This window comes from Hippopotamus amphibius, chromosome 15, assembly GCF_030028045.1.
Source record: "Hippopotamus amphibius kiboko isolate mHipAmp2 chromosome 15, mHipAmp2.hap2, whole genome shotgun sequence".
Taxonomy (NCBI): domain Eukaryota; kingdom Metazoa; phylum Chordata; class Mammalia; order Artiodactyla; family Hippopotamidae; genus Hippopotamus; species Hippopotamus amphibius.
In genome coordinates, this window is record NC_080200.1 from 12,598,483 (window position 1) to 12,623,060 (window position 24,578).

The 24,578-nt window shown below is 56.8% G+C and overlaps 2 protein-coding genes across 11 annotated transcripts; one reads left to right on the forward strand and one right to left on the reverse strand.

Annotated features, from left to right (window-relative positions):
* The first annotated feature begins 19 nt into the window (after nt 1-19).
* CC2D1A (coiled-coil and C2 domain containing 1A) lies at nt 20-18,014 on the forward strand. Of its 8 annotated transcripts, none has more exons than XM_057709171.1 (29): nt 20-322; nt 1,697-1,832; nt 3,418-3,533; nt 3,626-3,691; nt 3,952-4,086; nt 4,182-4,434; nt 9,504-9,628; nt 9,951-10,023; nt 10,206-10,277; nt 10,375-10,505; nt 10,585-10,657; nt 11,351-11,484; nt 11,853-11,967; nt 12,051-12,223; nt 12,922-13,044; nt 13,124-13,182; nt 13,274-13,390; nt 14,921-14,994; nt 15,070-15,128; nt 15,247-15,298; nt 15,388-15,487; nt 15,575-15,665; nt 15,970-16,107; nt 16,200-16,264; nt 16,834-16,897; nt 16,991-17,117; nt 17,197-17,273; nt 17,362-17,409; nt 17,493-18,014. In XM_057709171.1, the coding sequence occupies exons 1-29, from the start codon at nt 263-265 to the stop codon at nt 17,511-17,513; spliced, it is 2,877 nt and encodes a 958-aa protein (XP_057565154.1). In that variant the 5' UTR covers nt 20-262; the 3' UTR covers nt 17,514-18,014. The 8 variants fall into 8 exon arrangements, with proteins under 8 accessions (XP_057565154.1, XP_057565158.1, XP_057565155.1 ...); XM_057709175.1 differs by having other exon boundaries at nt 16,203-16,264; XM_057709172.1 differs by having other exon boundaries at nt 11,856-11,967.
* A 512-nt stretch (nt 18,015-18,526) lies between these two features.
* Nucleotides 18,527-23,615, reverse strand: PODNL1 (podocan like 1). 3 transcript variants are annotated; one of them, XM_057709278.1, is made up of 10 exons: nt 23,461-23,615; nt 23,104-23,328; nt 22,564-22,657; nt 22,214-22,278; nt 21,950-22,059; nt 21,550-21,706; nt 21,174-21,289; nt 20,037-20,694; nt 19,192-19,340; nt 18,527-19,069 (listed from the first exon to the last, which is right to left on the reverse strand). In XM_057709278.1, the coding sequence occupies exons 1-10, from the start codon at nt 23,461-23,463 to the stop codon at nt 18,919-18,921; spliced, it is 1,728 nt and encodes a 575-aa protein (XP_057565261.1). In that variant the 5' UTR covers nt 23,464-23,615; the 3' UTR covers nt 18,527-18,918. The 3 variants fall into 3 exon arrangements, with proteins under 3 accessions (XP_057565261.1, XP_057565260.1, XP_057565262.1); XM_057709277.1 differs by lacking the exon at nt 23,461-23,615 and having other exon boundaries at nt 23,104-23,382; XM_057709279.1 differs by lacking the exons at nt 21,550-21,706; nt 21,950-22,059.
* Between the last annotated feature and the right edge of the window lie 963 nt (nt 23,616-24,578).

Consider the following 24,578-nt stretch of genomic DNA (forward strand, 5'->3'; position numbering starts at 1 on the left):
GTGCACTGCCTGCCGGGAATTGTAGTTTCAGTGAGGTGGGCCCGGCAAGTCCAGGAGCTCAGCTCAGGTGCCGCAGCGCCCGAGGGCCGAGGCGGAAGTGGGGCGGCCACCCGAGGGACCGCGGGCGCGGGGTCGGCGGGCGCGGGGCGCCAGCGAGGGGCGCGGAATTCAGGAAGGGCGCGTGCGCGGCCCTAGGCCCTGGGTGAGGACACAGGGCAAGGCCAGGCCAGGGGTCCGGTGGTCCGAGTATCCAGCCTGGAAGATGCACAAGAGGAAGGGACCCCCGGGACCCCCGGGCCGAGGCGCCGCCACCGCCCGTCAGGTGAGTCTGTACCCCACGGCCTGGCTGAGGGGACCCTTCCCACCCTTGTCACACGTTCAAGGGAGGGCCCCACCCCCCAGGGGAGCCTGATCTCCACCGCCAGGTGAGCCCGGGTCCCCGCCCCCCAGGTTACATTCGGCCCCCAAAGTGCGTCCTGTCGGCCCCGGCTCCCCAGCTCCTGGCGCCCCTGCCAGGGCTCAGGGCCACCTGTTGCTGTAACAGCTACAGGGAGGGGAAGGCCTCGGACCTGAGGTAGGAAAGACAGTTATGGCTCTCGTGGCCTGAGCACTCGTGGAACCCTCGCGGAACCCTCGCATCAGCCTGGCCAGGTCAGGCTCTTCTATCTCCATTGTACAGATGAGAACACTGAGACCCAGAGAGGTGAGGACACTTGCCCAAGATCATGGGGATTAACTGCTTGGCCAGAGCTAAGTGCAAATCCAGAGCTACTGCCATGAGCCCACAAAACTGTGGTTGGGTGCCTTCTCCCTCCCTCATTGCCTTTGCCCCAGGCACTAGGAGAGTTTGATTTTTCTTGGCTTTGATGGAAGGAGCTCAGGTATTACAGCTGACCCACTAATAATTTAGTGCCCAGGTATTAGAGTATGGCTGACCTGAAGTTCCCTCCTGGCTTCTACACATTGGATACTTGGCTTCACAGCTTTAAGCCTCAGTTTCCTCATCTGTAAAATGGAGCCCCTAAGAGTCCCTCTGTCACAGGATAGTTGTGAAAATTCATTGAGATAGTTTATGGAAAGTGCTAAAACATAGCTCTCAGTAAATGTTATCATCATTACTATTAGATGGAGACATATATGATTGCCAGTATTTGGCCATTTTTGACCCAAAGAAAGGGGGGTAATTTTGTGTACTTCAACCTGATATCACATCATGGTTGGTCACTAACCAGGATTGGATAGGAAGACAGGTATGTTATACAGTAAAGACCCCACTTCCAACTTCTAAGTTGTCTGGACTTCTGTTTGCTCTTGACGTCTCCAGCCTTCCTGCATGGCTCACTCTGCTGAAGATGCTGGAAAGGAAAAACTCGGGTTTGCTTTGGGGCAGGGTGCAGGGCCTTCTTTCCCTGCTGAACTTGGCTAGCAGCACATCACGGGTGTGGGCTCAGACCAGGCAGTTGTGTCTCTCCACCTGCACTTTGCCCCATGTTGATCTGTGCCAGAGGGCCTGCCCATCTTGGGATACTTGTTGTGTTCTGGGCCTGTTTGGGCCTCCTGGCACTCCCCAGGGAAATGGCTTTCCCCAGGAGCTCTGGGTTCCCTTCCTTCCAAGGGGACTGCAGGTCCATCATGGCTGCCTCTAGCTAGCTGGGGTGCATCTCAGGGTCTGACGGAACCCCCACTGTTCCCGCAGCTGGGCCTGCTGGTTGACCTCTCCCCAGACGGCCTGATGATCCCTGAGGATGCAGTTAACGATGAGGAACTGGAGGCTGAGTTCTTGGCCTTGGTGGGGGGCCAGCCTCAAGCCCTGGAGAAGCTTAAAGGCAAAGGTGAGACTCAACACGCCCCTGAACATTTTTTGAGCTCCCTCTGTGGGCGGGGCTTGGAGCTGAGGGCTGGGGCCATGAGGGAAAGAAGACAGAGAAGGTGCCTGCCCTCCTGGCATCCACAGTCTGAGCAAGGGTTAAGTGATCCACTCTGGACCCAGAATGAGGGTTCAAATCCCACCTCTGCAACTTATTGTGTGACTTGATGAATTCCAGCACCTGTGTGGGCCTCTATTTCCTTGTTTATAAAATGGGAATAACGACCACACTTGCATCACTGGAGTTAACCTTCTAGAGTTCATCACGCACTTCACACAGGACGTGGTACGTCCTCCAACCTGCTGTTCCGTGATCAGGGCTGGGATGGGGAAGGCCCAGAGCTATGAGGGAGACCTGTGAGCTGGACTGGGATTCCTGGAGGAGGCACCTACAATGGGGAGGGCCAGGTGAAGAGTAGGGGAATGCTTCTAGAAGGGCAGGGGGTGGGGTCACAGCACATGCAGAGGCCCTGGAGATGGCGGGGGGCAGGGGACTCTGCAGTGGTCAAGTGGGGCTGGAGCTCGAGGGACATGAGCCTTTACACTTTCTAGCTAATGTCATTGATCCTCATTATTTGTGGATTCCGAATGTGTGATTTCACCTATTGGCTGAAATTTATTTGTAACCCCCAAATCAGTGCTTGTGGCGCTTTTGCAGTCATTCACAGACACGCACAGAGCTGCAAAAAGTTTGAGTCACCGATGTGCATGTTCCCAGCTGAAGTGACATTCCTCCTTCTTGTCTCAGTGCATAAATGTGTCCTTTTCTTGATCTGCTTAATGCCACAATTTTCTCATTTTTGTGCTTTTTGTTGGTGATTTTGTGGCTCCACATGGCCCCCAAGCATAGTACTGAAGTGCTGTCTCCTGTTTCTAAGTGTGAGAAGGCGGAATGTACCTTATAGATAAGCTTCATTCAGGCATGAGTTATAGTGCTATTGGCCTCGAGCTCAATATTGATGAATCAACAATATAAATTAAATAAGGGGTCTTTAAGTAGAAACACATATAAGACAAGGTTATGTATTGGTGGGTTGGCAAAAATGCTCCCAGAGGCTCACGGAAACCTAATAATGCTGTATTTCCTCCGGGGACAATGGTTTAGTATTCGCTAATTCCATGTCTGCGGCAACTTTATAGCACATGGTACCACAGATACCGAGAATAACATGAACAACAAAATGCTGACAGTATGCCGTTCTAAGAGCTTCATTTACCTTTAGTCCCCACAAGCTACCTGTGAGGGAGAGACTGTTGTTGTCCCCATCCAACAGATGCGAAGACTGAGGCCCAGGGAGGTGAAGTGACTTGCCCAAGGTCCCACAGTGAGAAAGGTGCAGATCTGGCATAGGCTGGATAAGGAAGAGATGAGACCAGGGAGATCGGCGGGGAGGGGGAGCCATGCCTGGCAGGCCCGAGGGCAATGGGGTGCCATGAAGGGCAGGGAGGGGGACATGCTGCCCTATTTTTCGGGGGCTGTGGGTGACCAGGACAGGAGGCCGGGGACTCTTGAAGGATCCCGGTCCAGCTGGCGCCTCCCCTGCCTCCAGGTCCCCTGCCCATGGAGGCCATTGAGAAGATGGCCAGCTTGTGCATGAGAGACCCAGACGAGGATGGGGAGGAGGGGACGGACGAGGACGATGTGGAGGCTGATGGTGACCTGCTGGTGAGCACCCAGGGCGGGGCAGGGACCCCCATCCCATTGTTGCCCCATCCAGCAGGCCCTCACCACTGGCCCCTGGCTGTGTGTCCCTGCAGGCGGAACTGAATGAGGTCCTTGGGGAGGAACAGAAGGCTTTGGAGTCCCACCCTCCTGCAGTCCAGGTATACCCCCGATGACACTGGTCCCTGCAGCCCAGGGTTCAAGGCCTTCCTCTTCCCCTCGCAGCCATGGGACCTCGCGCAGGTGGCGGGACACCACCGAGCCCCAGTTCTCTGCCCTGGGAAATGGGATGATGATTTCTGCCCCTTCAGGGTTAGGGTGGCAACACGCCTGGTATACAGTAGGTACTCAATCAAGGAAGCTATCAGGGTGGGCCTGAGTGGGGTCACCTCCCAGACTGTGCTCCTGGCCCCTCCTGCAGCTGAAGGCCAGAACCCCAAGCCCAGGGGTGGAGGCCACCTTGCAGGAGAGGCTGGCCCTCTACCAGGCAGCGATCGAAAGTGCTAGGCAAGCCGGAGATGGTGCCAAGATGCGGCGTTACGACCGGGGGCTTAAGGTGAGCGGGCAGACTGGAGGGCGCAGGGACCTCACCACTGACCCCTACACCCAGCTCCAGGCTTTTCTCAAACCCACATTCACACTTTCTCCCAGACACTTGAAAACCTGCTTGCCTCTGTCCGGAAGGGGAAAGCCATCGACGAAGGGGACATTCCGCCGCCTGTGGCTGTGGGGAAGGGCCCAGTGGCCACGCCCGACCACACCCCTGCACCCACCCAGCCGGCCCCTACAAACCCACCGGCCTCTATGAACCCGCCGGCCCCAGATCCCCGGGTCATCGTGGAGGGTCCTCCTTCCATTTCCCCAGCCTCGTCCCTGGTCTCGGCTAAGCCCCAGCTGCCCCCAGGTAGGCCAAGGGCAGGGCTGGGCTGACATGGGATGGGGGGGTATTTATTCAGTGGCAGGCCCCTCTGCGGGGGTGCAGGCCCAGCACTGATTGTTAGATATTTGTAACACCCTTCCGTCCCTGGATCCTACCTTCCAAGGGGGACACAGGCTTACAGAGAGGTTTTGTATGTGTGGTAGCAGTAAAATATATTTAACAAAACATCTGCCATTTAACCATTTTTCAGTGTGCAACTGAGTGGCATTTAGCACATTCACAATATTGTGCAACCATCACCTCTATTTCCAAGACTTTTTCATCACCCCAGACAGAAACTCTTTCCTCATTAAACCCTAACTCCCCCTTCTCTCTCCCCCTGCCCCTAGTAAGCTCCATTCTGCTTTCTGTCTTTGTGGATTTACCGCTTGTAGATGTTTTACGTAAGTGGAATGGCCCAGTGTTTGCCCTCCTGTGTCTGGCTTCCTTCACTTAGCGTAACGTTGCCGTGTGTGTGTCAGAACTCCATTCCTTTCTATGACTGAATAACATTCCCACACGTAGGGGGTTTTGGTGTTTCTTTGTTTGTTTTTTGCAGAAACACAACATTATTAGTCATGACCTCTTTTTCTTTTTCTCATATTGACGCTGTTCAAAATCTCAAGACCTTTTAGTTTAGTTTAGTTTTTTTTAAATTAATTTTTGTATTGGAGTATAGTTGATGTACAATGTTGTGTTAGTTTCTGCTGTACATCAGAGTGAATCAGTTATACATGTACATATATCCACTCTTTTTTAGATTCTTTTCTCATATAGGCCGTTACAGAGTACTGAGTAGAGTTCCCTGTGCTATACAGTAGGTCCTCATTAGTTGTCTATTTTATATATAGTAGTGTGTATATGTCAATCCCAGTCTCCCAATTTATCCTCCCCCCCCCCCTTTTCCCCTTGGTAACCATGTTTGTTTTCTACATTTGTGACTCAATTTCTGTTTTGTAAATAGGTTCATTTGTACCATTTTTTTAGATTCCACCTATAAACGATATCATACAATACTTGTCTTTTTCTGTCTGACTTACTTCACTTAGTATGACAATCTCTGGGTCCATCCATGTTGCTGCAAATGGCATTATTTCATCCTTTTTATGGCTGAGTAATGTTCCGTTGTATATATGTACCTCGTCTTCTTTATCCATTCCCCTGATGATAGACATTTAGGTTGCTTCCATGTCCAAGCTATTGTAAATAGTGCTGCAGTTGGGGTGCACATGTCCTTTCGAATTATGGTTTTCTCTGGATATATGCCCAGCAGTGGGATTACTGGATCATATGGTAGCTCTATTTTTTTTTATTTTAAGGAATCTCCATGGTGTTCTCCATAGTGGCTGTACCAATTTACATTCGCACCAGCAGTGTAGGAGGGTTCCCTTTGCTCCACACCCTCTCCAGCATTTATTGTTTGTAGACTTTTTGATTCCAACATGTAGGGTTTTAAGTGAATAATTCCCAAGCCCTCAGCTTGTTGGTCTTTCCTATAAAACTCACCTGCTGGAGGACGCACCTCCCAAGAAGTTATTTCCCCCAACCTCCCCTTGGAAAAGAACACGGGGATCTGCCCCAGGGGCAAACGCTGCCCTGGTAGGAACCAAAGAGATACCTGAAACACTGGCCTGGGGTTCAGAAAGCAAACGCCTGGTCTCTAAATCCTTCCGCAGCCAGGCTGGTTTCTAAGCTTTTGTTTTTGGCAAAGTTCAAGGATGACTATCAGAAATTGTCACCTGAGATTCTCAGCTGAAATCACCAACAATTTTTCAATTTAATTTACATATTTTTAAAATTTATTTTTATTTGTTTATTGGCTGTATTGGGTCTTTGTTGCTGCACGTGGGCTTTCTCTAGTTGTGGTGAGAAGGGGCTACTCGTCTTTGTGGTGTGTGGGCTTCTCATTGCAGTGGCTTCTCTTGCTGCAGAGCACGGGCTCTAGGCATGTGGGCTCAGTAGTTGTGGCTCATGGGGTCTAGAGCACAGGCTCAGTAGTTGTGGCGCATGGGCTTAGTTGCTCCGAGGCGTGTGGGATCTTCCCAGACCAGGGATCGAACCCGTGTCCCCTTCATTGGCAGGCAGATTCTTAACCACTGTGCCACCAGATGGAAGTCCCCATCAATTTTTCATAATGGAATTTTTGGTTTGTAGCTGGGCAGAGGCTCTGTGAATCACGTGGCATCACAGTAATAAGACTCTGTCTCTTCCTGTCTATTTGTTGATGTGGAGCAGGTTTCTCTGCATGTTAAAAACAAGAAAGGAAAGTAGCAAAAGAATGAGCAAGGAAATAGGAACTAAATGTTAGGGGGGTGGGCCTAGCCACCACCGTGTCAGAAAGACCTGCCTTGCCAGTAAAACCTTACTCTTAGTATGTAAAAATTATTCATCAAAAAAAGCTGGATATGTTTCGGCTTTGCTCAGTGTCGTGCTAATGATAATTGTAATGATAATTCTACCCGGGAAGAAGAATTCTTTTAACACTGAGAGACTTGCAGTGTCAGGAAGTAAAGGCAATCAGACGTCAAGGTGTTGGAGAGTGGGCTAGATAAAGTAGGAGTTTGGGATTAACAGATGCGCACTACTATGCATAAGATACAGGACTTCCTAGGTGGCGCAATGGTGAAGAGTCCGCCTGCCAATGCAGGGGACACAGGTTCGAGCCCTGCCCTGGGAAAAGTCCACATGCCGCGGAGCGGCTAAGCCCGTGCGCCACAACTATTGAGCCTGTGCTCTAGAGCCTGTGAGCCACAACTACTGAGCCCATGTGCTGCAACTATGGAAGCCCACGCACCTAGGGCCCATGCTCCACAACAAGAGAAGCCACTACAATGAGGAGCCTGCGCACCACAATGAAGAGTAGCCCCCGTTCTCAGCAACTAGAGAAAGCCCGTGTGCAGCAACGAAGACCCAGCACAGCCAATATATAAATTAAATAAATAAATAAATAAATAAATTTATTAAAAAAAAGATACAGAAAAAGGTAAACAACAAGGACCTACTGTACAGCACAGGGAACTGTACTCAATATCTTGTAGTAACCTATAATGGAAAAGAATCTGAAAAAGAATTTAAAAAAATATATATGTGTATATATACAAAGGGAATCCGTTTGTTGTGTACCTGAAACTAACACAACATTGTAAATTAATACATAAAAAATATGTCAAGGTGTTTTGCTTCAATTTGGACACCTTCTCAGACAAGTCTGCCAAACCTTAAAGCGGTGGTTGTCAGTCTGAAAAAGCACAACACATGCTGTTTTTCAGGTGTTTCTAGGATTTCTGGACACTGGGTGGTGTATCTATTGTATTTTTTTTATATACCAACAGTTCTGCCTATGGCTTTCAATTCAGGGATACTTCCCCTAAAAATGTATTGAGCATATTATTTGAAACTGTGACTAACATAGTGTTTAAAAAGCCGTTTAATTCTGTTTCCCAACTTTGCTGATACAGCACATAGATGAACATTTAAATGTACAATGGGGGAGTCAAAAAAAGCCTTTCAAGTACCCACATATATCATGTTATGATACAGTTCTGCAGGAGATGTGGCTGTAAATAAGGGAAGATCTGAAATTCCCAATCACTAAACGTGAACCGTGGCATATATTTAAATAGTAAGTATGGATATATAGTCAAAAGAATTGAAAGCAGGGACACGGAAAGGTATTTGCGCCCTCGTGTTCTCAGCAGTATTACCCACAATAGCCAAAAGGTAGAAGAAACCCTGTGTCTATTGACAGATACAGGCACACCTCGTTCTCTCAAGCTTTGCTTTATTGCGGTTCGCAGATATCGCGTTTTTTTTTACAGATTGAAGTTTGGTGGCAACCACGCTTTAGCTAGTCTATTGGTGCCATTTTTCCAACAGCATTTGCTCACTTTGTGTCACTTTGTCACGTTTTGGCAATTCTCACAGTATTTCGAACTTTTTCATTATTATCGTATTTGTTATGGGAACGTGATCAGTGATCTTCGATGTTACTGCTACAGTTTGCTGAAGGCTCAGGTGTCAGTTAGCATTTTTTAACAATAAAATATTTTTATATGAATATTTATTGCTTTTTTAGACATAATGCTATTGTACACTTAATAGACTGCAGTATAGCATAGTAACTTTTGTACGCACCAGCACACCAAAAATATTGAGTGACTCACTTTAATACGATGTTTGCATCATTGCAGTGGTCTAGAACCAAACCTGCAATATCTCAGAGGTATGCTGGTAAATGGGTAAACAAACGTGGTCACTCTGTATAATGGAATATTATTCACCCTTAAAAAGGAAGGAAATTCTGACCCATGCTACAACATGGATGAACCTTGAGGACACTGTGCTGAGTGAAATAAGCCAGTCACAAAAGGACAAATACTGTGTGATTCCAATTATATGAGGTCCCTAAAGGAGTCAAATTCATAGAGACTGAAAATAGAATGGTGGGTGTCTGGAGCTGGGGAACCGGGAGTTAGTGTTTAATGGGGACAGAGTTTCAGTTGGGAAAAATGAGAGAGTTCTGGGGATGGATGGTGGTGATGGTTGCACGACAGTGTGAACGTACTTGATGCCACTGAACTGTCCGCTTAAAAAGGGTTAAGATGGTAAATTCTATGTTGTGTGTATTTTACCACAATTTAAAAAAATGAAAAGGGAATATTGGTGAGTTTCAAATCACCTTGGTAGTTAGGATACATTAGATTTAAAAGCGTGGTGTGATGGTTTTCTTTCTCGAATGTCAGTATTTAAAGACGCTGGAAATGCCAACCCTTGCCACTTTTTCAACGTAAAATGAAAAGTTTTCGATGTCAACTTAAAAACGTGTAAGAGTACATAAAGTTTTACAGAATTCTCTTGGGGGCAAAGCAACAATGGCTCCAGAGACTAACAATCGTGGGATTGAGTCCCCACCCTGCCATCTTCAGGCTGTGTGACCTTGGGGAGGCAGTATGCCCTCTCTGAGCATTAATTCTCGAATCTGTAAAGTAGACCTAAGAACAGTCTTCGTTGTGAGAATTAAGTGGAAATGGTTTGCATGCTGTTCCCCTTCCCAGGTCCCTGCAGCCCCGGCTCCCTGGCCCAGTTGCAGAGCCGCCAGCGCGAGTACAAGCTGGCTGCCCTCCACGCCAAGCAGCAGGGAGATACCGCCACTGCCACCAGACACTTGCGCGTGGCCAAGGTGTGTCCAGACTGACGGACAGGGTTGGAGGGAGAGGACAGGATGCTTCTGACATTGCGTGATGGCAAAGAACAGGGACTCTGGAGTCAGACAGACCCGGATTTGAATCCTGGTCACTCTGTAGCTGTTGTTTGCTGCACCTCTTGAAGCCTCAGTTTACCCTCTCTGTGAAATGGGCATGAGTGTCTGGAAGAGGCTTGAGCAAGGTGCTGCAAAGGAAGGGACAGAGCGGGGAGTCCTCTGTTGCGGGCAGGGCATAGAGGCTCCCTGCAGGGTCCTGGCCCCCAGCTGCAGCCTCCTCCCCTGATCTTCCTTCTCCCAGAGCTTTGACGCTGTCTTGGAGGCCCTGAGCCGGGGGGAGCCTGTGGACCTGTCGCGCCTGCCCCCTCCACCTGGTGAGGACCCCACCCTGCCCACCCTCCAGGACTGCTGGAGGCCTCCACGAAGTTCTTCCTGATGCTGCTGCCCCTATTGGTCAGGCCCAGGGACCCCAGCCTCCGGCCAGACCAGCCTGGTGGGGGGAAGGGCAGCTGTAAGCAAGCCCCCCACTGGACTGGACCTCCCTCTCTGCCCTCAGACCAGCTGCCCCCGGACCCACCATCACCACCACCACAGCCTCCAACTCCTGCCGTGGTGCCCTCCATGCCAGGTAGGCTCCTGGGACGGGACCCTGTGGGGTGGGCCAGCCAGAGCAAGACAGTCTCCCCTCCCCTGGACTCTTAACTCTACCCCTTGGTCTGGCCCAGAGGTTCCTCCAACTCCGAGGACTCTTCTGGAGGCGCTGGAGCAGCGGATGGAGCGATACCGCGTGGCCGCGGCTCAGGCCAAAACCAAGGGGGACCAGCGGAAGGCTCGCATGCATGAGCGCATCGTCAAGGTGTGTGGAAGCCAAATGGGCGAGTTGGCAGCCCCCGGAGACCTTGCCCAGGAAGCCCTAACACCTGTGTTCCCTGCAGCAATACCAAGACGCCGTCCGAGCCCACAAGGCTGGCCGAGCCGTGGACGTGGCCGAGCTGCCTGTGCCCCCAGGTAGGCCCCACCCCCAGCCCCCACCCTCCAACCTCTGAGCCTTTGCAGGTGCTGGTCCTTTTGACTGTGCAGTCTCAGGAAGCTGATGGCTTGCACATTCAGAAATTCTGCAAGCTTGTTAGACAAGTGTAGCTTAAAACCAGTCACAATGGGAGTGTTTACACCATGGAAATTGGCAAACACTAAAAATCAGGAGTTTTTATTTGGAGAGCTTGTTCATCAGCCCACCGCTGCCTGCTCCCTCCATTTCTTCTTGGTTTGCCTCAACTCCTTCCTAGTCATCAGCTCTCAGTTTTACAGACACCTACTCAGCCTCACATCAGCCCCCTGGTGGGTTGGAGGCATCCTCTGGGATCTCAGAGCTGCCTGTGCATCCCCCATGAGACCAATTATGTCTCTGCACCTTGGTCCCCCGGGAGTCCTGCCAGGCCCAGGACTACCTCTTATGCCCAGCACACCGCCTCATGCAGTGCTTGCTTGTTGGAGTCTGGTCAAGGCCTGGCCAGGATCAGGCAAGAGGAGACAAGGGCAAGAGGCAGGTTGGAGTGGTCTGGTGTCTGCACCCAACCAGCTGTAGTTCCTTTCTTACATGCAGTTCAAAGGCCTGAGTCCCCTAATCGGGGGAGGAACTGGTGTCTCCACCATTATGGTGTGGGCCACTCCCTCCTGATGGGGTCCCAACTGGCCGCCCAGGCTTTCCCCCGATCCAGGGCCTGGAGGCCACCGAGCCCACCCAACAGAGCCTGGTGGGGGTGCTAGAGACCGCCATGAAGCTGGCCAACCAGGAAGAAGGCCCAGAGGATGAAGAGGATGAGGAGCCTAAGAAGGTGTGAGGGGCCAGGGCCTTGGGGTGAGGCAAGGGAGTGGCAGCAAAGCAAAGCCCCAGCAGTCCTGGCCTTGAGCCAGAAAGAACCGGGCTACACATCCGGCCCTGCCACTTCCTGGCTGTGTGGCCGTGGGCAAGTCATTTTGTTCTCCGAGCCTCGGGCTCCTCCTCTGTAAAGTGAGCACAGTAGTAGTCCCTACCTGCCAGGGCTGTTGCAGAGATTCAGTGTGGACAAGATCGTATGTTGTGTTCAGTGCTGGGGAAGCAGAAACTAAGATGGTCAGTGTTGTCAGTGTCAGGCCCTGACCTTTTGGGGAGTGGACTCATCACAGGCTCTGGGAAAGCTCTGACTTCCTCTCCATCCCTCAGCAGCTCAACAGCCCTGTAGCCCCCACAGCCCAGCCCAAAGCCCCACCTTCAAAGGCACCCCCGTCAGGATCCACCCCAGCAGCCAAAGCAGCCCCCAAAGGCACATCCACCAGAGGTAGGTACATCCTCCCTCCGCCTGGGCTGCCTATTGCCTGGCCATGGATTGGGCAGCATCCGCAGACACTCCTGTGCCCACAGCCCAGCAGCAGCTGGCCTTCCTGGAGGGCCGCAAGAAGCAGCTCCTGCAGGCTGCGCTGCGAGCCAAGCAGAAGAACGACGTGGAGGGCGCCAAGATGCACCTGCGCCAGGCCAAGGGGCTGGAGCCCATGCTGGAGGCCTCACGCAATGGGCTGCCCGTGGACATCGCCAAGGTAAACCCTCTAGGCTTGTTGGATCTTCCCAGGTGCTCACCTTTTGGGCTCACACCACTTAGCAGCCACATGATTTGGAGTGTATTAGTCAGGGTCCAGGTTAAGCTGCTGTAACAAATAGGCCCCCCCAAGACAGTGGCTGAAACAAGACAGGCTTCTTTGTTTCTTGCATGTAACACTCAGGACATTCTGGTCTCTAAAACACAAAACCCTCCAGGGCTCAGGTTCTTTTATCTTGTTGCTCTGCCACACCATAGGAGGTCATTCTTGTCCACATGGTCAAAGTGGATTGATGCCTTGTCTGCGTCCATGCTGTGGGAAGTTACATGGAGTTGCCATCACCTCTGCTTGCCTCCCATTGGCCAAAACTGAGTCACATGGCCATACCTAGCTGCAGGGGAGGCTGGGACATGTAGTCTCTTGCTGGGCTGATACGTGCCGAGCCAGAACTCCATGACTAGGGAGGAGGTGGTGGGGATCAGACTTGGGGGAAAATGGATAACAGATTCTGCCATTTGGAGCAGGACCATCCACTTCTCTTTGAACATTACTTTTCTCCTTGGGAAAGAAGAAAGAACAGGGGCAGGGGATGAAGCCGTAATCAGGGAAGGCCTCTCTGAGGTGGGGTGATGTTTCCGCAGCACCCTGGGTGGGCCTGCTCCTTGCTGACCAGCAGGCCCTACCTCATTCTCCCCCAGGTGCCGCCCGCCCCCGTCAATAAGGATGACTTCGCCCTGGTCCAGCGGCCCGGCCCAGGTCTGTCTCAGGAGTCTGCCCGGCGCTACGGTGAACTCACCAAGCTTATAAGGCAGCAGCACGAGGTGAAGGGGGATTCCCTGCCCAGGTCACCACAAGGGCATGGCCCCACAACCCTCCCCTCACTTTATTCTGCTCCTCCAGATGTGCCTGAACCACTCTAACCAGTTCACCCACCTGGGCAACATCGCTGAAACCAGCAAGTAAGAAGCCCCACCCCCATCCCCACCAGACATCTGCACCCCCAGCCTGCCCCTGGGACCAGGGACCTGAGCAGGGCTCTCTTGCTGGCAGATTTGAAAAGCTGGCGGAGGACTGTAAGCGGAGCATGGAGACTCTGAAGCAGGCCTTTGCCCGGGGTCTCCCCACACCCACTGCTCGCTTTGAGCAGAGAACCTTCAGCGTCATCAAGTAAGGCCCCCGAGGACCCCCAGCCCTTTGGAGTGGGGTTTGCACTCCCCAGAAGCCAGCGGAGGACCTGCCTCTGATGGAGAGTGTGGGTGGCTGGTGGGAGCACAGTGTGTGCAGGGGTCGTGAGGCAGACGTGATGTGCGAGTGCAGAATGGCAATGGAACGTTGACAGTGACACATTCGGAAATGGGGACAGTTCAGTGACTGCAGATGTGTGCCTCCTCCCAAAGGCCTGGGCAAGCCTGTGGGATGGTGGTCTTGGTCCTGTTCCCGCTAAGTCTTCTTATACCCCCAGGGAATCGGGATCATTTTTCCCACTTAGAGATGAGGCCAGGTGCAGCCACTGGGATCACCTGAGATCACCCCCTAGGATAACCCGCACCCCTTACCCTGGCTCCCCCACAGCTGCACAGCCTGGTTTCCTGTCACCTCATCTCCTCCCACTATCCCCACTTCACTCACCTCTGCCGCACAGACCTCTTTTTGGTCAATCAGACACACCAGCCACGTTCCCACGCAGGACCTTTGCACCAGCTGCTTCCTCTGCTCAGACCCTCTTACGCAGGTTACCATGTAGCAGCCCCTTCTTGACATTCAGAGTCGCCTGTAATGTTACCTCCCCTGAGAGGCCCTCCCTGATCTCTCTGTCTAAAGCAGCCCCTCCTGAGCACACTCTACTCTCTCCCCCATTGTTGTTGTTGTTATTTTAATTTTATTTATTTATTTATTTATTTATTTATATTTTATTTTTGGCTGTGTTGGGTCTTCATTGCTGCGCACGGGCTTTCGCTAGTTGCTGCAAGCAGGGGCTACTCTTCGTTGTGGTGCGTGGGCTTCTCATTGTGGTGGCTTCTGTTGTTGTGGAGCATGGGCTTTAGGGTGTGCAGGCTTCAGAAGTTGTGGCTCGCAGTCTCTAGATGCTCTGAGGCATGTGGGATCGTCCCAGACCAGGAATCGAACCCGTGTCCCCTGCATTGGCAGGAGCATTCTGAACCACAGTGCCACCTGGGAAGTCCCTCTCCCCTGTTTTAGTTCTCAGCAGAGTTGTTGCTGTTTTGTCTGTTTATTTATATATTCATGGGTCATCTGTCCACTCAGCTAGCCCAGGCCCCACGAGTACAGGCATGGTGTCTGCCTCATTTACTTCTATATCCCCAGCAGGGAGGACACTGGCTGGCATATAGTAGATGCTTAAGAAATACTGCCAAAGAAAGAGAAAGCCCCACAGCAGCTAAGGCACATGTTGGTGAATTGTAGAAGGTTCCAGAAATCTTATGCAAGGCAGGAAAGGTCCCACAGCAGTGAGACCACTGGCTGGTGCAGAGTACATCCTAAATAAATATGTGCAGACTGAAGAAAGGATTCAAAAGGTAGCTAGTAGTGGAGCTGGATAGAGAATTGTAGTCTGGTTCTAAAACTCAAGCCTAGGAGCTGAGACCTACCCCTAGGAGACTGGGGGGAGGGCAGAGAAGGCGGGCAGGCAGTGGCCCTGAGGTGCCTCTGTCTCCCGCCCACCCTCCCTCCTGGAAGGATCTTCCCTGACCTCAGCAGCAACGACATGCTCCTGTTCATCGTAAAGGGCGTCAACTTGCCCACACCCCCAGGTGAGGGGCACCGGGCAGGGGGCGGGGCCGTGGGGTCCACCCCTCTGCCCAGCTCTGACCCTCGTTTGCCCACAGGGCTGTCCCCCGGTGACCTGGATGTCTTTGTTCGGTTTGACTTCCCCTATCCCAATGTGGTATGTGGGGAGCTGAGGAGGGATGGGCTCAAGCCCCATCAGGCCTGGGTGTGGGTCCGGCAGGGGTGCAAGGGCAGGCCCCAGCCCCTGAGCTTTTGTGCCTCCTGTCTGGTCACAGGAAGAAGCTCAGAAAGACAAGACCAGCGTGATCAAAAACACAGACTCCCCTGGTGAGCCTTGGTGGGAGGCAGCCCCCCGCAGAAAGCCCATGAGACCGTAGCCTGACCCCTCGCTCCTACCTCCCACCTTCCCCGGGCAGAGTTCAAGGAGCAGTTCAAACTCTGCATCAACCGCAGCCATCGTGGCTTCCGAAGGGCCATCCAGACCAAAGGCATCAAGTTCGAAGTGGTCCACAAGGGGTGAGCTGGGGCCGCGGATGCTGCCTGGGCTCTGGAGGAGGGGGAGCTGCCCTGGGCCAACCATCCTGTCCTCCCTCACACACACAGGGGGCTGTTCAAGACCGACCGAGTCCTGGGCACAGCCCAGCTGAAGCTGGACGCCCTAGAGGCGGCATGTGAGGTCCGGGAGATCCTTGAGGTGAGAGGTGGACGTTCACCTGAACCCTCCGGCATGGCTGTGCCGCTCATGGACGTCACCCAGATGCTACCTGCCCTGAGCCGCCTCAGGGTCCCCTCTGGTGACCCAGCCCCTCCCCGGGAGTCCCAGACCTCCCCGCTCCCCAGCCCTGAATACCCTCAGCAGCCTGCTCCATTATGAGCAGCTGATGTCTCAGCCGTACCATGGGCTCATGTGCTGGAAATTGCTCTGGTCCTCCCTGGGCCCAGCCCTGAGCCTCCAGCCACTGCCTGCTTCCTGACAGCCTCGCCTCACTCCCACCCAGGTCCTGGATGGTCGCAGGCCCACAGGGGGGCGGCTGGAGGTGATGGTGCGGATTCGGGAGCCACTGACGGCCCAGCAGTTGGAGACAACAACTGAGAGGTGGCTGGTCATCGACCCCGTGCCTGCAGCTGTGCCCACAGTGAGACCCCCTGCCCATCGGCGGCCCCAGGGAGGGAGGGATACTTGGTTCAAGGGAGCCAAGGCTCACAAGACTGGTTCTGTCCTCTGAAGCAGGTTGCTGGGCCCAAAGGGAAGGCACCTCCAGTGCCTGCTCCTACAAGGGAGCCAGGGAACAGGTAAGTGGCTGGGCCCGGCTATGCTGGAGAGGACCCCCCTCTTCTTTTCTCAGCCTCTCCTGGGCAGCTTCCCATTAGGCACAAATTGGAGCATGTCTCTCCCCTGCTTCAAAACCTTTTCTGCCCTTTTCCTGGAGCATCTAGTTTAAACTCCTCAGCTTGATCTTTAAGACCTTTTGTGATCTGACTGCTGTCAATATCTCCAGTCTTCTCTCTCCCCACTTCCTCCTGTTGGTTCATGGCTACACTTAGTTTTCACTGGCCTCTGGGCTTCTCTGTGTTACAGTGTCCTGAGCACCTGTATCCTCACACTTGCTCCTTGTTCCTCTGCCCAACTCTGACTCCTTTGAGTTCCAACTTGGCTGTCACCACCTCCAGGAAGCCCTCCCTGACACCTGGCATCACAGTTGCCTGGGTGTACAACCATTATCCCTATTAGGTTGTCTCAGCAACACAGGGGTGGGCCTGGCTTGTTTCCCACTGGTCCCTAGTGCCCAGTGTGTCTGTTGACTTAGTGGGGTCTGGGAAGGGGGATCCCTGCAGCCCCTCACCCCTCCCCAACCCCATAGATCCGCCCGGCCCCTGCATAGTCTCAGCGTGCTGGCCTTCGACCAAGAGCGTCTGGAGCGGAAGGTGGGTACCCACCCTGCGAGGCTCAGTGGGGCAGGACTGGGGGGTCTGCAGGCCCAGGCAGAGCCCTCACAGCTCCCTCTGCACCCCCCCCAGATCCTGGCCCTCAGGCAGGCACGGCGGCCGGTACCTCCTGAGGTGGCCCAGCAGTACCAGGACATCATGCAACGCAACCAGTGGCAGAGGGCACAGCTGGAGCAGGGGGGCCCCGGCATCCGGCAGGGTAGGGTCTCAGGGATGAGCATGTGGGGGAGGGGCAGGGGCAGGCAGTGGGCCCCATCCTGACCCCCTCCCTCCCTCAGAGTACATGGCACAGCTGGAGCGGCAGCTGCAGTTCTACACAGAGGCCGCCCGGCGCCTGGGCAACGATGGCAGCAGGGTGAGCCGGGCGAGAGCTGGGCGGGCATGGGGTGGGGGGGGCCCAGGGCTGCCAGGGGCTGCCCACTGACCACCTGTTGGCCCCCCAGGAGGCCGCCAAGGAGGCACTGTATAGACGGAACCTGGTCGAGAGTGAGGTGAGCCGCTTAGGCACGGGGGGCGGGGGGTGGGCAGCTGTGGCCTTGTCCCCCATCCTGACCCCAGCGGCCTCTCCTCTCAGCTGCAGCGGCTCCGCAGGTGAGGGGCCGAAGGGGCGGGCGGCCCCTGGAGAGCCGGGAGCAGGCCCAAGGCCCCGGTGGTGCCAGGAGACGCTAACACGGCCACAGCCTCACACCAGACAAGCAGACAATCAGTGGACAATCGGCTCTGGAGTCCCCTGCTGGGCCCACCCAGCCCGGCTGGAGCCTCCCCGGCAGGGGGCGTTGGGGATGGTGCCCGCCAGCCTGTGTGTGCCCCTCACCTAGGCCTGGCCGGGTGGGCCCCACAGAGTCCGTTTGCACAGCCCAGGGGCGTGCGGCCCCTTGCCTGCCTCCGCGGTGGGAAGGCGGCTAGGACCAAGCCCCGAGGGCCCCTGCAAGCACTTTAGTTTCCAGCCCCTCCCCAGCCTTAACCCTGACGCCCACCCACACCCCAAAGAAGCTGGAGAGGCCAGCCAGAGCCCGGCTGGCTCCCCGGGGGTTGCCCCGGCCCAGCTGGGCCCCCACGTGGAATAAACAGCCAGGGCCACACCCGGCTCACTCTGGCCTGCCTTTGTTTCTTGCTCCGGCCGTCAGTGCCTGGGCTGGGTCTCCCCCACAGCTCCCCTGGGGGCTGATGGAGAGGTGCCTGCGAGAGGAGCAGGCTGGCAGGGAGTGGGCCTGTGAAAGTTGTGTTCTGTGTGCACACTTGGTGCGAGGATGTGTGTGAAGGTCCGTGCATGTCTCATGAGGGTCTGTGGCCCACCTGAGGGCATCTGCCTGTGTCTCTTCAGCTGGTGGCCTTGGGCATGTATCTGGATGTACACATGTGGTCAGGTCACACGTGGTGGTGCTTGGTGACCTGTGTGTGCCTCAGGGCCTTGAAAGCCCGCCCTGCCACTCACTGGGCACAGGACCTGGACCAAATTGCCTGATCCACTTAGCATCCCAGGGCTTCAGCGTCCCCTGCTAGATGCGGGGATGACAAGAGCCCCTCCCACAAGCTGAAGGGCACCTGGTCGGTGGTGGGCACCTGAAAGAGCTAGGCTTTTTTTTTTTTTTTTTTTTTTGGCCGTGCTGTGTGGCTTGCAGGTCTTAGTTCCCCAACCAAGGATCGAACCTGCACCCCCTGCAGTGGACGTGCAGAGTCTTGACCACTGGACTGCCAGGGAGGTCCCAGGCTAGGCTTTATTGTTGCTGTGTCCATCTGCAAGGGCAGCAGGGGAATGTCCAGCAGAGTCGGAGCTGCCTGCACACCCAGTGTGCGAGCTGCATGCTTCGGTCTCTCCCCAGGCTCCCTGTGTGTCAAGGTGGCACCCCTGTCCCAGCATCCTGGCCAGCACAGGTTAGGTAGGCCCAGCCCTCCAGGCCTGGGAGAGCCAATCAAGGCCCCAGGTAGGCGCTGTTTCCTTAGTCCACAGCCCAGCAGAGCCCCAGGCGTCTGGGCTGCTCTACTGGGTCCCTCCAGGCTCAGGGGCCCTCTGCCCGTGGCTGACGTGGGGCTCTGGGTGGCAGCCGGACCAGGACCGGCTCAGGGTTACCTGTCGTGTCCACTATGTGCAGGTGCGGGAGGCCCAGGAAGGCCTCGGGCGCGATGCTGGTCATGTGAAGCCTGTTGGCCCTGGACCGAGAGGTGGACGTGAGGGCGGGTTTGAGGGGAGCTGCCCCCCCGGGCCTGCCCGCCTCCCCCACGGCCCTCCCCTGTCCACCTGGAGCCGCCTGGCCCCGCCACCCTCAGGGCACCTGAGGAAGAGGGCACGCAGGCGGGGCGTGCTGAGGAAGGCTTCGGGACCCACGTGGCTGATGCGGTTGCCCTGCAGGTGCAGCTCCTCAAGGGCCTCGGGCAGGTCGGGGGGCACGAAGGACAGCTCGTTGTGGCTGAGGTCCAGCACCTGGGCAGGCGGGCAGAGATGGCGCCGTGGTGGCCCCAGGCCCTGGGCTCCCCGTTCAGCCAAGCCCCGGACTGCTCCCATCCCAGGCCAGTCCTTCTGCCCCCTCCCCTCAGCTCCTCCGTGGCTGCCAAATCCTGCCCTCAGCAGAGGTAAGCTGAGTCCCCTCTGGGGCAGGCCCTGTTCTAGGTGGTTGGGGCCCAGACAGACAGGGTCCCTGCCTGCTGTGGGAGCCATTGATTCAGTTAATCACTGACAAAGATGGTACTTCCTTTACCTCCTCGTGCCCTTCTAACACTATTATTTGCTTTTGATTGTTGATTGCTTTCTCCCTAACTAGGATGTCTGTGTCAGGGCACAGGAGCTGTGTCCTTCTGCGTCCCGCGGCATCTCCAGGACCTAGAATAGCGCCTGGCACCCAAAGATGCCCTAAACTCTGGGGCCCCAACAGTGCTCAGAATGAGCTGGAGGCTGGGGAGATGGAGAGGTGGTCGTGGAGGACCAGGTGGCAGGGACAGCACAGACGAAGTCCTGGAGGCTGGATCTGTCTTATCCATCCCAGGGCTGGCCTACAGTGGGGGCCCTCTTTCTGGCATCTCAGGGCTTTATAGGGGAGGAGCTGGGCAGGCAGGCAGGGGGTTGGAGGGGCCATGGGGACACCTGTGGACAGGCCGTGTGGCCAACCAGCCTGCCCCTGACCTGGAGGGCCTGCAGCTCATGCCAGGTGCCAGGTCCGATGTCGCCCACACGCAGCCGATTATGCGCCAGGCTGAGCTCCTGAAGCTGGTCCAGGCCGGCCAGCGGCTCGGGCTCGAGGGCCCGCAGCTGGTTTCGCTGCAGCCGCAGGGTGTGCAGGCCGGCGGGCAGGCCAGAGGGCAGCCGGGTCAGCTGGTTGCCGGCCAGATCGAGGCTGCGCAGGGCCCGCAGCCGGCGGAAGGCCCGGCGGTGCACGCGGGCGCTGGCCAGGCGGTTGTAGGCCAGGTTGAGCTCAGCCAGGCCGGGCGTGGCAGCCAAGTCGCGGGCCCCCAGCGCGGTCACATGGTTGTGGGGCAGAACCAGGGCCCGCAGGCGGCGAGGCAGTGCCTGGGGCACTCGGTGCAGCCCGTTGCCGTAGAGGTGCAGCGTGTGCAGGCCCCGCAGCGGCCGCAGCGCCCGGGCCGGCAGCCCCGCCGCCCCCAGCTGGTTGTGCTGCAGCAGCAGGTAGCGCAGGCCCCGCAGGCCGCGCAGCCTGGCCGCCTCCACCCAGCGGATGCAGTTGCGGCCCAGGTGCAGCACGGCCAGGGCGCGGGGCAGGCCGGCGGGCACTGTGGCCAGCTGGTTGTGGGACAGGTCCAGGTACTCGAGGCGGCGCAGCTTGCTGGCAGGAGAGAGAGGGCCGGCATCGGGCTGGGCGCCCAGAGTGGGGGGCCAGGTAGATCTTGCGGTGGCGGGGAGGTGTTGAGGGGTGGTCCTGAGAGATGTGAGCTGGAGATTCCAACTTGGGGGCGACGCATTGAGAGATTTGGGTAGGAGGTAAACCTGGGGTGATCAGGGCAGACTCCAGCCTGAGGGTTAGATGTGGGGGTGACTGAGACAGAGCTCTGGCTCTAAGATCTTCCTGTGGCAGCTGTGACACGTGTTGGGTAAAAAGAACGAGGCACAGAGTTGTTGGAGGCAAGGATGTTGCCAGGTGTTTGGCTGAGCCTGGCACACGGTAGGTGCTCACCAAGTGAGGCCTTGAGTTAGGAGTCACACAAAAGTGGGGGATGGAGGCCTGGGGCCCCCAGACGCTGACTCCTCAGTCCCTACTTGCCAGCAGGAGGCTGCACCCCCCGAACCCCGTGTCCCAGGCCCCACCTGAACGTGGTGGCATCCAGGCCGCTGTCCTTCAGCTGGTTGTGCTGAAGGTGGAGCTCACGGAGGTGGGTCTGGCGGCTCAGGGCTCCTCGGGGCACCTTGGAGATGAGGTTGTTCTGGGAAGGGAGGAGAGAACGAGACTGAGGGTCCAGTTCAGAGGGCAGCAGGGAGCCACAGAGGGCTCTTGAGTTAGGGATGTGGAGCTTGCTTGAGCAAGGCTGCCCAGAGAGAGCTTGTGAGCGACCGGTGCCAGTGGAAGGGACACAAAAGACATTTCTGACTGCTGGGATAACGAGGCAGAGGGGTGCCCCAGGAGAGAGGTGCAGGGGGCCCAAGGAGGTGGGGACACAGGGGTGGTGAGGTGAAGGAGGGGCACCTGCAGGTGGAGCCGCTCCAGCGAGGGCGGCAAGCTGGGCGGCATGTAGCTGAGCCGGTTGCTGGAGAGACTGAGGGTGGTGACTGCCTCGGAGCCGCGGAAGGCATCAGGGGGCAGGCCGGCATTGCTCAGCTGGTTGTTGTGGAGGTACACGGACCTGAGGGGAGCCAGGCTCCGGCCACCAGCCCGGCGCCAGCCTCCCCAACGCCCCGCGCCCCAGCTCAGGGCTGCCTTCCGTGTGAGGGTCTGTGTGTGTGTGCTCTCGGTGAATCTTGAGTTCTCCAAACAGGGCATCCAGGGCCCTGTCTCCCCACCAACCCTCCCCAGGGTTCACTCATGACCCCCGTCGGACCCCAGGTATATGTGAAACCCCGGGGGCCTGGGCTGGACCGGGGGCTACCTGAGTGCTGGCTTCTCCCCAAAGGTGAGCGGGAAGATCTCCGTCACTTCATTGGCAGCCAGATCCGCAACGCGGAGGGAGCGGGGCAGAAACTGGGGGGCCACAGACAGCTGCGGAAGCACAGCCGCGCGGGTGCTGGTGGGCACCCACCGTCCCAGCCCCTGCTCCGTCCAGTCTGCACTCTGCGCTGTGTGACCCCAGCCCGGCCCCACCTCTGCTGGGCCAGGCCTGGGTTGGGTGTAGGGTTGGGGGGGGGGGTCTCACCTTGTTGTGGGCCACGTAGATGTGCTGCAGCTGCGTGAGGGACTCGAAGGCCTCATCGGGCAAGCCTGTGAGTGAGGTGGGCCGTGAGGGGACCCCTGGTGTGGGGTGGGGGCAGGGTGGAGTGTGTCCTCCCATCCAGCCAGAGACTGGCAGAGGCTCCTCCAGGCCCCGCCTCCCACGTCCTCAAAAGCCACAGCCCCGTCCCCCCATCCCCTGAGTTTCCATCCTGCTCAGCAAAGGGCAGTTCTGGGAACGGCCGCAGAGCTGCCCACAGACCGAGTTGGGGAGGGAGAGGGCAGCGGGGACCTCAGGCGTGCCGGGGAGGAGCCACCTCCTGTTGTCGCCCTCACCCTCGGAGGAGATGAGGTTGTTGTGGAGGTTGAGGGTCCGCAGGGCTCTGAGGCGTGACAGCTCGTTGTAGGGGAGCTCCTGGAGCTGGTTGTTCTGTAGGGCAGGGCGGGGGGCACTCACACCCTGATCCCCATGACCTTGGGCCCTCAACAGACAACCCTGAGCCCTGCTTCTCAGCTTCCATCAGCCTAAGCAGTGAGCCCCGATACCCCATCACCCTATACTTGATCCCAAATGCCTTATTACCTCGGAGCAACCCTGTAAGCAAAAAGACAGTGACGCCCCAACACCCCATCCGCCCCTACAGTTGACCCCAAGCAGCCCTGTAATCACCAGACATTGACCCCAATACCCCTAAACCCTCAGCCCCTCCCATTTCCAATATCTGTGCCCCCCCCCCCGCCTCCTCTCATCTGACACACAGACCCCTGCACTCTCAAGGCCAACTCCCATCCGTGCCAAGACCCTCGCGCCCAATGCCTCACCCCTGCCCGTGGACCCCAGCCCTCCTCAGGCTCCCTGCTGCCCCCAGGCCCCACCTGCAGGGAGAGGTGCTGAGCTGCCGTGGTGATGTTGTCCGGGAACACCTGAAGGTCCAGGCCATCACAGTCCACGGTGTCAGCTCGGGGGCAGGAGCAGCGTGGGGGGCAGGCCCGGGGCGGGGGCTGCGCGCTCTCCCCCAGGTGGGGGAAGGAGGCGTCCTCCGTGCCGAGCGCGGGTGGGTGGCCAAGCAGCAGCAGGAGCAGCAGCAACAGGCTCCGCCGCTGGGAGTTGAGAGACAGGTCAGGGTGTCCCCAGGCTGGGCACCGGGTCACCATGGTGATGGGAGCATCCCCTCATGGGGGGGGGATGGGCGGGCAAGCCCCACCCTCAGACCCTCCCCTGCCCCACCTTACCATAGCCGGCCCCAGCTCTGCCGTCTTGCCCGAACTGTTGACCAGGGTTCCCTAATGGAAACCAGGCGGTCCCCTCCTGGAGGCTCTGCTGTGGCCGCCGCCCCCCATATCTCAGCACAGGCCACCCTCCCCCCAGCCTGTTCTCCCAGGAGCTCAGGGGAGCTGGCCCACCCTTTCCCCGCCCTGTGAAGGGCGGGCAGGCACCGGATGGGGTGGTGAGGACAGGCCAGCCCGTCCCCTCGCTCCCACCCGCCTCCCCCACACCCTCGGCGCTCCCCCACCACCCCAGCTCTGCTTGCGTAACCCTGGCCAGCCTGGGCCGGGCCACAGGAGCGAGGAATGTTTGGGGGAAAGCTGAGATTCGCCCTGTCTGGTATTTGGGCCAACCGCAGAAGTAGGGGTGGGGGCAGAGGCGTGGAGGACGCTTCAGGGCACAGGAGGGTCCCCAAGGAACTGGGGCTGGCAACCAGGGGTCAGGGCAGGCCTGGGCTCAGCCTGCCAGGCCAGACACCAGCCTGGGGGCTTTCAGCCAGGTCTGCCATCTGGGCCCCTCCTCCCCCCGGCCAGCTGGCCTCACTGGCAGCCAGACTCCCCCGGCCCCAAATGGCCACAGCCACCGCCCGAAAGGAAATTACATGTATTGAGGCACCAGCTTGGTTGTTAAAGATGTGTGCTCAGTGGCAGCCTGCCGGGGCTTGAACCTGGGCTCTGCCACCTCTCCGAGCCTTGGTTTCCCACTCTGCAAAGTGGGGGAATGGTTGTCTCACCACCTAGGAGTGGTGTAAGGATTAAATGAGATAATGCATAAGAAGGGGGTGAGAGAGCGCCCAGCACATCCCAGGCCCTGAACAGCAGAGCAACAGCGCGTGCCGAGGAGTGAGGAAGCCCGTCTGTGCCCCGGGTCCAGTCCCCGAGATGTGCTGCTTATTTATTGACGAGACTTCACGCAAGTCCTTTTCCTGCCCAAACCTCAGCTTTCCCACACATAAAACAGAGACAACAGAAGACTCTTACTCAAAAGGCTGTCACAGGGCAAAACTAGGTAGCAGACAGAAAGTTCGAAGCATGGCATCTGCCCCACAAGTGCTCAGCGTGGGTGGGAGTGGCTGATGGGCTGT

Bases quoted from the DNA above. Each gene is read 5' to 3' on its own strand.
- CC2D1A (XM_057709171.1), top strand. From the start codon at position 263: ATGCACAAGAGGAAGGGACCCCCGGGACCCCCGGGCCGAGGCGCCGCC. The intron at 323-1,696 runs GTGAGTCTGTAC...CTGTTCCCGCAG, and splicing joins GCGCCGCCACCGCCCGTCAG to CTGGGCCTGCTGGTTGACCT. The intron at 13,391-14,920 runs GTAAGGCCCCCG...CCCTCCTGGAAG, and splicing joins AGAACCTTCAGCGTCATCAA to GATCTTCCCTGACCTCAGCA.
- PODNL1 (XM_057709277.1), bottom strand. From the start codon at position 23,382: ATGGTGACCCGGTGCCCAGCCTGGGGACACCCTGACCTGTCTCTCAAC. The intron at 19,341-20,036 runs GTCAGGGGCAGG...CCGCCTGCCCAG, and splicing joins ATGAGCTGCAGGCCCTCCAG to GTGCTGGACCTCAGCCACAA. The intron at 19,070-19,191 runs GTGCCCTGAGGG...CTCTCGGTCCAG, and splicing joins CTGCGTGCCCTCTTCCTCAG to GGCCAACAGGCTTCACATGA.